General features: G+C 40.3%; 2 protein-coding genes across 3 annotated transcripts in view; one reads left to right on the forward strand and one right to left on the reverse strand.

The window, feature by feature from the left end:
* The window catches only part of LOC117986193 (cadherin-87A-like), a 290,214-nt gene that overhangs the window by 57,553 nt on the left and 220,101 nt on the right, over nucleotides 1-12,560 (reverse strand). The window lies entirely within an intron of this gene.
* Nucleotides 1-12,560, forward strand: part of LOC117986179 (synaptic vesicle glycoprotein 2C-like) — a 203,569-nt gene that overhangs the window by 2,643 nt on the left and 188,366 nt on the right. For both annotated transcript variants that reach the window (XR_011237213.1, XM_034973020.2), the window contains exons 2-6: nucleotides 3,980-4,141; nucleotides 4,518-4,680; nucleotides 5,600-5,721; nucleotides 7,956-8,194; nucleotides 9,471-9,616. Coding sequence is in view for 1 of the 2 variants with exons in the window: in XM_034973020.2 (XP_034828911.1) it covers nucleotides 3,980-4,141; nucleotides 4,518-4,680; nucleotides 5,600-5,721; nucleotides 7,956-8,194; nucleotides 9,471-9,616 (832 nt within the window). In the remaining variant the exon portion in view is untranslated. The remainder of the gene's footprint in view (nucleotides 1-3,979; nucleotides 4,142-4,517; nucleotides 4,681-5,599; nucleotides 5,722-7,955; nucleotides 8,195-9,470; nucleotides 9,617-12,560) is intronic.

Raw genomic sequence — 12,560 nt, forward strand, 5'->3', positions numbered from 1 at the left:
ATACAAGTTAGCCCTTGACTGCAACCTCACCTGGTGGTAAGTGACGATGCAGTCTAAGATGGAAGTTGGCTAACCTGGAAGGGGTGGGGCAGTTTTTAATAAACCAAGCTCCTTTCTACACGGCATCGTACCGGAACGCTAAATCACTTGGTGGCCCGGCTTTACCGGTAGGGAGGTAACTAGCCACGCCTCCCACCAGACCAGACCAGAAATTTAGAAATTATAAAATCCCAAATCCCTGCCAGGAATCGAACCCGGGACCTTGCACTAATAAGATCACAGCGCTTACCACTGCGCCAGGGCCTTACTCCGTTGCAGTGTGATTGAAGTGAAATATACTTGTTCTGCTTTAAAATTCCTGAGATATGCTTAGATACTAGGTACACATAAATATTATTACCACACCTTTTGGGTCATTGGAATCAGCATGAACAGGTATAATTTCGTTAAAAGCTGCATTCCTTTTATGTATCCTTAACTTCTTACCCAAGCGAAGTTTTGCAATAATATTACTACGCTCTTGAATACAACTTATTATTTTAGCATAGTATGCTCGAGGTGTGGAGGCGCCACCCGTATACCTACCTATTGTGGTGTGTGTGAACAATGATGGGAATAATATTAATGTTTTTTTCGTTCTTCCTTTTCAACATTGACATTAAAATCAATGACGGAAAAATTATTATTGAAATACTTAAAGATTAAAATGTGTTATATCAAAAACTTAAATCCACACGGACATACTCGCGGAATAAAGCTACCTACTTATTGTAAAAATTACATACTTAAATGTAAATAATTTTAAAAAAGTTGGCCTACACGCAATAGTTTTTTCATTTCAAAATATTTTAAAATTTAATTAGTACGATCTTGGAACATCCTGTAGGTAACATTTTTATTAATAACAAAAATGTGTTATAAATGCATAGCTTTGATACAGACATCCAAGAAGTATCCAAAGTATCCAAGAAGTATCGCTAGGTACCTGTAGGTATGCTCAGCCATATACATCGAGCTGCTTGCATATGATCATAAATAATATGTGATAAGAATTACGTCGGGAAATTAAAAAGTTATCGACTTATCTTGCTAGCATTACTAATGTCTGTCTGCGACTTCGTACGGATTTAGATTTTAAAATTCTGAAGAGAACTTTTCCGAAATAAATGTTTTATTTATTTATCTCTAAATTTATAAAAGGAAAAATTGCCTATTCTGAGGGTACTGAGGTACTGGCTAGCTTCGTCAGCGTGGACTACATGAATTTCAACCCCCTATTTTGCTCCCTTAGTGGTTGAATTTTCAAAAATCCCTTCTTGGCGGATACCGACGTCATAATAGCTATCTGCATGCTAAATTTCAGCTTTCAAGTAGTTTTAGCTGTGCTTTGATAGATCAGTCAGTCAGTCAGTCAGTCAGTCACCTTTTCCTTTTATATATTTAGATTAGTGTAAATTGCAAAATTTCGCAATTCTAACTTCAAAACTGACAGAGTTTCATATAAACTTCAAACCCCTATTTTAACCCTCTAGGGGTTGAATTGAGAAAAATCCTTTCTTAGCGGATGCCTACATCATAATAGCTATCTGCATGCCCAATTTCAGCGCGATCCGTTCAGTAGTTTGAGCTGTGCGTTGATAGATCAGTCAGTCAGCCACCTTTTCCTTTTATATACATACTAGCTTATGCTCGCGACTTCGTCCGCGTGGACTACAAAAATTTTAAACCCCTATTTCAACCCTTAGGGGTTGAATTTTCAAAAATCCTTTCTTAGCGGATGCCTACGTCATAACAGCTATCTGCATGCCAAATTTCAGCCCGATCCGTCCAGTAGTTTGAGCTGGGCGTTGATAGATCAGTCAGTCAGTCAGTCAGTCACCTTTTCCTTTTATATATTTAGATATAGATTAGTGTAGATAAAGAGTCTGTATTGTTGTTTTTATTACGATCTGTTTGCCGCGGGTAAGCGACCCCGGCAACGGTCTATGACCTATGGCTTTGAGAACACAAGACTCATGTGCGGTATGTAGATACAGTATGGTACAAGTAGGAAGTAGGTACCTAGGCGCAAACGAGGTTCGCTCAGTGTGTTTTTAGGGTTCCGTATTTTATAACGTCCCGTATAAAATCCCGCAAACTATTTTGGACTTACCTTTGCACAAGTTTAAAAAATCTATTAAAAATATGCTCCTGAAAAAAGCATATTACACAATTGAAGATTATCTAAATGATAAAAGAGCGTGGATTTGACCTGCAGCTCGTTCCAGCAACGCACAAGACTGCAAATACTATTTTATACATGGCATAATCTTGTACCTATATCAAATATTTTAAAAGAGCAACCGCCGAGTTTCTTGCTGGTTCTTCTCGGCAGGAAAGGCATTCCGAATCAGTGGTAGATGCATCCGACTATTCGTAAGCACTTGTAAAAGTTTATACGAATAAAAAAGATTTTTATTCATTTCATTCATTCATTTATAACAAGAAAGGCTCTCGACGATAATCGTCTACATTTTAAGGCAAAGGTTATATCACAGATATTGGTAGCAATTCTCTTGTGCAAATCTAAATATATAAAACTAGATGATGCCCGCGACTTCGTCCGCGTGGATTTAGGGTTTTAAAAATCCCATGGGATTTCTCTTTGATTTTCCGGGATAAAAAGTTGCCTATGTCCTTCCCCGGGATGCAAGCTATTGCTGTACGAAATTTCGTCACAATCGGTTGAACGGATAGGCTGTGAAAGCCTAGCAGACAGACAAACAGACGGACAGACAGACAGACAGAAATATTTTCGGATTTATAATATTAGTATGGATGATTGACTGACTGACTGATCTATCAACGCACAGCTTAAACTACTGGACGGATCGGACTGTTTGGCATGCAGATAGCTATTAATGACATGACGTCAATATTATGATATCAACCCCTAAAGGGGTGAAATAGTGGTTTGAAATTTGTGAAGTCCACGCGGACGAAGACGCGAGCATAAGCTAGTTAAAATATAAATTCTTCAGTTTTATTTCTCTATCTCTTGTCTTATTCTGTTTTCGCCTTTTCGGCTTTAACTGAATTTGAATAGGCTCTCTAAATACCTACCATGGGCTACAATGTCAGTGCCGCAACACGTTTAGGTACTTTAGTGTTCAGTTTTAGGTATACTAGTTTTGCTAAAAGCTTCATAGAATAGGATTTTATTGGAAATATCAGAAATAGTTTAGTTCAATAGTTTACAGACGAATAATTTTATTAATTTATACAATTTGGTCGCATACTACTCAACATAATTTATTAACATAACATTTTATGTATTCCTTACTATACAATAACTTAAACAATGCCGCATTAAAATATCGTGGGAAGGTAAGTGTCCTAGTTATTAGTGTGACATGTGAATACATTCATATTATCTATTGAATAGCCAACAACTCGGGTTTATTGCACAACTTTTATACCCTCCAGATGATGATAGTGAACGTGAACCATACGGGTATAATAGAGTAAATAGGTGCGTGTACCAACCTGCTTATGTGTGTGCGTGAGCGAAGCGAGTGTGAATTTTCTTAAGATGCTTATACAATCTGGAGACTGACATAGGCTAATTTTTAACCCGGAAAATCAAAGTGTTCCTACGGCATTCTTAAAAACCTAAATCCACGCCGACCTCACACCGAAGACGCAACGTTGGAAGACCCCCCCCCCCCCCCCCCCCCACTAGGTGGATGGATGACGAGTCGCAGGGAACCGCTGTATTCAGGCGGTGCAAGACCGTGGCGTGTGGAAGTCCCTACAACTTACAAGAGACCTATGTCCAGCAGTGGACGTTGACGATGATGATGACAATGAAATCCACGCGTACGAAGTCGCGGGTATTAGCTAGTAGTTAAATAAACCTGCCATAACCTTGCCTGGTTTACAGCAAATTGGATTAAAACCTTAAAACAGATTACGTATAATGTTACACTTCCACATCCAGGTCACGGAAAGTTCAACCACCTCGTCCTACTGACCTGCGGGCTGATCATGCTCAACGTGTCCATGGAGTCAGTGGGCATGAGCTACGTGATCACCGCCGCAGAGTGTGAGCTCAATCTTACCAGCGAACACAAGGGCCTGGTAAATGCTGCTGCGTTTATAGGTAAGCTATCATCAAGATCAACTTATCGCCGGCTCACTACAGGGCACGGCTCTCTTCTCAGAGTGAGAAGAGTTTTTGTCATAGTCTACCACGCTGGCCAAGTGCAGATTGGCAGAATTCACACACCTTTGAGAACATTGTGAAAAACTCTCAGGCATGCAGGTTTCCTCACGATGTTTTCCTTCACCGTTAAAGCAAGTGATATTTTAAGTAAGGGTTGGTCATCCCGGCGCTTCCTCCGCTTGAGCATTAAAGCCAGAATGCCTCAAGCAGAAGAAGCGCCGGAATAAACTGTCACGTGTGGTACAACACGAAAAAAGTTTCCAGCTCAGCATAATGCTGTATGCCTTGTAATCATGAAATCGTTTTTCCACAGGTATCATAAGCACATCCTTCCTCTGGGGCTACCTGGGGGATAGGTTCGGTCGACGCGCGGTGATGTTGCCGGCCATGGTGGCTTCTGCAGGCTTCTCCTTAGCTTCCGCCTTCTCCACTAACGTCTGGATGCTGCTCATTCTTAGATTCTTTACTGGTTGTCTGTAAGTATATATTCAACTTCAACAAGGAATCTGACAGAATAATCCCGCTGGGTTACATATTTTGCAAAATACCGCAGTTCTTTGAATCAACGATACACCTAAGCTTAAGGACAAAAGTCATTATAACGAGTATGTCTCACCGACACTCTCACTAGAAGTCTGTTGTTGCAGCAAGAATAGGTACCATTTTAGCCAATCACAACAATCGAAATTGTAGCAATGTTTTTTCGCAATCGATCAATAAATTCTGCGAATATAAAATCCAACTACTTGGCAAACTTTTTTTCTTCATTACAACCTATCGCCAGTTCACTACTGAGCACGGGTTTCTTCACAGAATGAGAAGGGCTTGGGCAATGTCTGGCCCATGCGGATTGGCATAGCTTTGAAAATATTATAGAGAACCTCTGAGACATGCCGGTTCCTCCGCTATTTTTTTCTTCAGCGTCAAAGCAAGTGACGCTCAAACTACTCGTGAACGCTCGTAGCTCTCAAAAGTTAGTCGCGTGTTCGAAGTCCGAAACCCCGAATAGGAGCCCAAAGTCTTCATCATCATCGTCAACCAATAAACGTCTACTGCTGGAAATAGGTCTCTTGTAGGGTCACACGCCACGGTCTTGCGCCGCATGGATCCAACGCTGCGTCTTCCGGTGCGCGATTCCAGCACCTTGGGACCCCAACGTCTATCGGTTGTACGAACTATGTGCCCTGCGCATTGCCACGTCAGCTTCGCAACCCTTGTCTAGTCGCAACTAGGCTAATACCGCTATAGAAATAGAAAGAATTTTATCCCAAGTGCATAAGAATCGCCAAGTGAATCTACCACTGATTTGGAATGCCCTTGCTACATATCGGGAACTAGCAAGAAACTCGGTGGTTACTCTTTTCAGGTATGTGCAATATTATTTTATTGTTACAGTGTATCTGCGTCAAGTGCAACGGTGTACGCTTATCTGGGAGAGATGCACACGGGATCGAGGCGCGCTGCCGCTATAGCGTGGGGATCAGCATTTATCTCGTTCTCTTTTATGATATTACCAGGTAATTTCCTGTTTTGTGTAGACTGTAGACCAATATTGCGGGCTGATGATGCTCAACGTGTCCATGGAATCAGTGGGCATGAGCTACGTGATCACCACCGCTGAGTGTGAGTTCAAACTTACCAGCGAGCACAAGGGCCTAGTTAATGCTGCTGCGTTTATAGATAAGCATAGGCTAGATACAGTAACCGGCAGAAAATATTGAACATCGACATTTAGAAAGAGATTTCGGCTTCGTAGAGCGTTGTCTCTGTCACTCATAACTACGTGACGTTTTGTCGGGCTCAACGACAGAAACTACGCTCTACGAAACCGCTATCTCTTTCTAAAGGTCGATGTACAATATTTTCTGCCGGGTACTTATAAGGTTTAAAAGTATTTTCACAAATAGAAACATATTATTTTTAATGTCCGTTTAGTTGTTCCTAGTTAAATACAGATAAGTAGCTACCTATAGAATGCCTATAGAATAAAATAATTTGGGTTTACTTCCTCACCTCATCTGGTTAAACATACAAAGTACCTAGGTAGGCATGTTTCTGAAACTATAAATTTTATCAAAATGATCTAAAACCCATTTTGTAGACAATTTGATTCTGTAGATAATTTAATTGTAGAAGAACTAGAGTAACAGACATATTTATTTCGAGGTCTAATTCAAATTTTGCATAAATCGCCTGGGCTAATTAACATGTTATTTGATAATTAATATTTAATAACATAATATTAGTCAAGGTTAGGTTAGTAGGTTCGAACTGTCAATCAAGCAACAAAATAATAGACAATATACAACATACAAGTCGTGTGATTGACCTACATTGATAACAAAACTATAAATTATTGCAGTTTAAATAATGTCCAGTAGGTAGGTACGTGTCAGTACACACTTTTTGCCCTGGAAAATCAAACAGATCCCGCGGGATTTTTAAAAACCTGAATCCACGTGGATGATCATCAGTATCATTTATTTGTAAGTAGTAAGCTAAGTACGAAGCTGTGATAGCCTAGCGGTTAGGACGTCCGCTTTCTAATCGGAGGTCGGGGGTTCGATCCTAGGCACGCACCTCTAACTTTTCGGAGTCATGACGAAACCTGCATGCCTGAGAGTTCTCCATAATTTTCTCAATGATGTGTGAAGTCTACCAATCCGCACTTGGCCAGCGTGGTAGACTATGGCCAAAACCCTTCTCAGCTAACATTATTCCTTCCTCGTAAAATGGTCTAACTAATGATAAAACATGATGATAGACCCCGACGGAGGTCGGGGGTTCGATCCCGAGCACGAACCTCTAAGTTTTCGGAGTTGTGTGCGTTTTAATAATTAAATATCACTTGCTTTAACGGTAAAGGAAAAAATAATGTTCTCAAAGGTGTGTGAAGCCTACCAATCCGCACATGGCCAGCGTGGTAGACTATGGCCAAAACCCTTCTCACTCTGAGACTCGTGCTCTGTAGTGAGCCGGCGATGGATTGATCATGATGAAGGTAAGTACATACGTAAAAGTGCGGAAGTTGGAGTACTTCGGCCACATTATGAGAAATAGCAAATACGACCTTCTTCAGCTCATTATTCAGGCGAAAATAGCCGGCAGAAGACCACCAGGCCGTAGAAGGACATCGTGGCTAAAGAATTTACGCCAATGGAACCCGACCTCTTTTCCGAGCAGCAGTGTCCAAGGTGCAGATAGCCCTAATGATTGCCAACCTACGATAGGAGACGGCATTTCAAGAAGAAGAAGAAGAAGTAGTTACTACTGATGAATGATACAGAGTAGGTACAGAGATAGCCTCTAGTTACATCGGAGATGGGCGTAGGTCACCGCCCATTCCTTACATTATTCATTATCATCATCATGATCAACACATTACCGGCCCACTACTGAGCACGGGTTTCCTCTCAGAGTGAGAAGGGTTTAGGCCATAGTCTGCCACGCTGGCCCAATGCGGATTGGCAGACTTCACACACCTTTGAGAATATGGAGAAGTCTCAGGCATGCAGGTTTCCTCACGATGTTTACCTTCACCGTTAAAGCTAGTGATATTTACTTAAATGTTTTTAAAAACGCACATAACTTCGAAACGTTAGTGGTGCGTACCCGGAATCGAACCTTCGACCTTCAGAAAAGAAGGTGAACGTCTTAATCACTAGGCTATCACCACTTATTACCTAGACCCTTACATTATTGTATTCGCCTTTATATTATTACCTAGACTTAATCTAGATTTTATTTTCAGGTCTAGCTTGGGTGATAATACCAGGCACCTGGTCGTTCCCGCTGTTCGGTTTCAAGATGGTGCCGTGGAGAGTGTTCATTTGGTCGTGGTGCGCACCTGGGTTGGTGGCCGCCTCCGCGTTGCTATGGTTACCCGAGAGCCCCAGATACCTGCTGTCCTCGAGTGGACCCGAGAAAGCCTTGCCTGTACTGGCTAAGATGTATGCGTACAACCATAACACTAGGGAGGCAAATTATCCTGTAAGTTATTCCAATCCAATTGTTTCATTGTCTTAGCTTAGCTTAATCGGCTTTAAATCGTTAGGTCCCCAATTGGATTCCCCCGTAAGGACCAAGAATTCTCAAAAGATCTACTGTACCAGTACCCTTATTATAAATGCGAAAGTGTGTTTGTTTGTTGGTTTGTCCTTCAGTCACGTCGAAACGGTGCAACGGATTGACGTGATTTTATGCAGGGATATAAATAAAGTCCTGGAGAGTGGCATAGGCTACTTTGTGTCTCGGAAAATCAAAGAGTTCCCACGGGATTTTTCAAAGACCTAATTTTTTTAAAAGCTAGTTTTTTTTATAAAAATAGCGCGCAAACCAGCACGCAAATCATTCCGCGATTATCGCCGCTCATGAACATTTGCAGCACCTGAGGAACCGTCAATGCGTTGCCGGTTTTTAAGCAATTTTTTGATCTGCCCCTTAAATAATTTTGGATTTGTTGGAAACACCACCTAAGGGAGTTGGTTCCCCATCCATCCGCTTCCTGTCAACTTCTTTGGGTCATCGGCCCAGCGGGCAGTCATACACTGGGATTACCAGTACGCAGTCTCCACTCCAGAATACGTCGGCCCCATCAACCATCGGTTCCGTAACAGACATGACCTTCACGTTGTCTCATCGGTTTGCTTTAAGCTATGCCGGTTACTTTTGTTCTTCTACGAATTTCCGCGTGCTGGATTTTATTCCTGACAGAAATACACAACATAACTCGCTCCGTAGCGTGACTTTTAATTTGTGGATGAGGTCACGTTTGAGATCTATCCACGTTTCCGCTCCATACGTCATTACCTACCATTACTAGATCACATTCATTGAACTATGCGAGTAGGGTGCGGTAACTAGACGTAGCTGAAGACGAAAAGTAAGGTGGTTAGATTTTCTTGCAACACAAGGCCAGGCTTGAAGTCCATGCGAATAGTCTGGCCACTCACCACACTCACTGGTGGTGGTATCTCTTACCACACTAGTTAGTTCACTTACCACATGCAGCAGAGTTAGTAGGCTGAAAAGAGCCACAATAGAAGAACTGTCTGGTGCGCACACTAAGGCCAGCGAAAGCATTATGAGAAGAGTTTCTCGATGGAGTGGCCTTCTTCCAACCTTGAATGCACTCATAAAAATCTGATAAAAGTCCATTCAATGACTGATTGCAAAGCTTTGAAATATCAAAAAAAAAATTTGCATGTTACAAAGTTACAAGAGAAGCTACAGTATAGCGTGTAATAAACACCTATTGTTCTTGCAGGTAGAAAGGATAGTAACTGGCAACATAGAAACCTCCAAGTCCGGGGGCTTCGTGGGTGCCGTGAAGAACATTACATTACTCTTCAGACCGCCTCTACTACGATGCGTATGCATTTCCCATACGCTGATGTTTGCTGTATTTATGCTGTAAGTTTCTATTTCTGTTTTATTTATGAGATTTAAAGAAAGGGTAGTACAGTACGTGGCCGAAAGTAATGTACATCGACCTGGAGATTCGACTCTGTCGTTGAGACTGACAAGACGTCATATAGGTATGAGTGACAGAGACAACGCTCTACAAAGCCGAAATGTCATTCTAAAGGCCGATATACATTACTGTCGGCCGCCTAACTGGCAGCAAAGAATCCTTCAAGTCCGGGGGATACGGGCTATCGGGCACATCGGTTAAGTAATCTCGGAGATTCCAGTGTACATAGGGAGAAAGATACAACTCCTCCTTTTTTGAAAGTTGGTTAAAAAAGTAGCCTATGTTACTCCCTGGTTAATCCTCTACTTGTCTGTGAAAGTCCCGTCAAAATAGGTTCAGCCGTTCAAGCGGCGGTAGGTACTAAGTACTCAAGAGTTACGAGAGTCGCTGAGAACTAAATTTAGGGAAGTTAAAATTATGACAGTGCATAATCAATATATTTTTGAAAATTTACTGTACGTACATAAAAACATAAATAAATTTTTAAAAAAAAGTGACTGGTATATAAATACCTACTAGAAATAAAAATAAACTTGTAATGCCCGCCTCTAGGCTCAGTAAAGTTAGCAATTCATTTGCTCGTAATTCCATACGTTTCTATAATAAGCTTCCAGAAGACATATTGGAGACTAGCTGATTCCTGCGACTTCGTCCGCGTGGATTTACGTTTTTTAAAATCCCGCGGGAACTCTTTGATTTTTCGGGATTGTTGTCGTTGCTTGGTACCTACAATATGAATTCACTATGAACACTTCCTGAATCTTGATAACTCAGGCGGGCAGTAACCCTGCAGCATCAGGATTAAGGAGTTGAATCCAGAATTTTTTATGTGACCACGACGTAAACTTTTTTTGTTGATTTAAAAAATATATTTGCAAATCGGTCCAGAAACCTCGAAAAAATCGATGTAGAAAAAAGAACCACCTCCTTTTTGACAGTCGGTTAAAAACAGATGACCTTGAAATATTTACGGAACAATCTTTAAAATATCCCCTTTCTAACAAAAAAAGAATGAATGAAATCGGACTACGCGTTAATGAATTACAACTCAGTATACATTTTAAATTTCATCCCCTCTCCTACGGGAACCATGCTGAATTTCGGGATAAAAAGTATCCTATATTCTTCCTCATAGTATGACCTCAAATCGTACCAAGTTTCATTGGAATCCATTCAGTAGTTTCAGCGTGATGCGCGGCCGTGTTATAGACAGACAGACAGACAGATAGACAGACAGACAGACAGACAGACAAAAATGAAAAAAATTACAGTTTTGGGTTCAGTATCGATTATAGAGTGCCCTCGAAAAAAAACTTTCAAAATATCTTCAATGTACAGAATTTGACCTGTTACAGTTTTATTATAAGTATTGATGATTGATGATTGATGATGTCTCTCAACAAGTTCAAAGTGTTCATAAAACGTAAACTAATTGAAAAATCCTATTACAATGTAAAGGATTATTTAAATGATAAGCAAGCTTGGGAATGAGTTGCTTAACGACTTTGTGATAGTTCTAATAAGTTTCAATAATTTTGTAAAGTGGTGATAATAAAAAGAATACCCGGCTGAGTTTGTTGTGGGCTCTTCTCAGACCTGGGCGCGTTTGGAACCCTCGTAGCTTTAGTTTTAAGTTTGCGTTATACCTAATTACCTATCACCACTATATCTTACAAATCTAACACCATACCAGACCATCAATAAGCGTAATTTATTACCTATTTTGAATAAATCATTTGACTTTGACTTTGTATATAAGTCGCGCAAGTTGCTAATGCGCGTGGCCGCCATTTTAGTGACGTCATCACTAGACTGAAGTTTAGAGCTGATGGTATATTTTTACTTAAGTGTACGTCAAATGACGTCAAAATGACGTCATGTCGTCTCATTTAATGAGACATGGTTCCAGACTCCCAACGCAATAGCATGTTGCGAGACTTAATATATAAGATGTTTTCTCAAGTTTTATGTTAATCCTTTTTAATGGAAATCTATTTCAATGATTGTCGGTGTCGTCACCAGAATAGATTGAAAATTGAATTATGATTTCAATCACAAACACTTAATTGTTATGGAAAAACGTTTGCATTATTGTTTTTATCTTTAGGTTTGCATGAATCAGTCCATTGATTGTAATGTTCAACTATAATTATTTCTTAAAGATATAATTAAATGGCTATATTTTAATTTGTACACTGGAACTAGAGGAAAAATTAATTGCTTAATTTTACTGGTTAGTTGTTTTTTTAACTGTGATATTATTTTCAAAAAGTAGTTCAAGGATTTAGATATGGATCGTTAGCTTAGTTGCAAGTTGCCTAGTCAGTCAGTGACATACCCATACGAATATTATAAATTCAAAAGTGTGTCTGTCTGTCAGCTAGTTTATCTTGGCCTATCTGTTTAACCGATTTTGACGAAATTTGGTGTAAAGATAGCTTGCATCCCAAACAAGGACATAAGCTACATTTTGTCCCAGAAAATCAAAGAGGTCCCATGGGATTTTAAAGGCCCATCCGTTTTAACCGATTTGACGAAAGGAATTGGTACCTACAGAGATAGCGTGCATCCCTCGAGTGGACATAGATAATAATTATTTTGATTCCGGTAAATCAAAGAATTTTAAAAATCTAAATTCACACGGAAGTCGTAGGCAATTCACGAAGGGTACTGAACTTTACTTGTGGTAACGTCGTTTACATCGCCATTGTGAAAGTGTGCGTGCATGTCGGACCAATCAGTCGCGAGCAAGCGCTGTCAAACGCACACATTTAGTGTAGGTACCTTACGTAGGTATACCGATACGACTTAAACACAAGCATGAGTCAATTTTGGCACCGATTTCGTTGTCTTTCTCTAAACTAAATTTAGAGTATCTGCATC

The sequence above is a fragment of the Maniola hyperantus genome, chromosome 10 (genome assembly GCF_902806685.2).
Source record: "Maniola hyperantus chromosome 10, iAphHyp1.2, whole genome shotgun sequence".
NCBI classification, from domain to species: domain Eukaryota; kingdom Metazoa; phylum Arthropoda; class Insecta; order Lepidoptera; family Nymphalidae; genus Maniola; species Maniola hyperantus.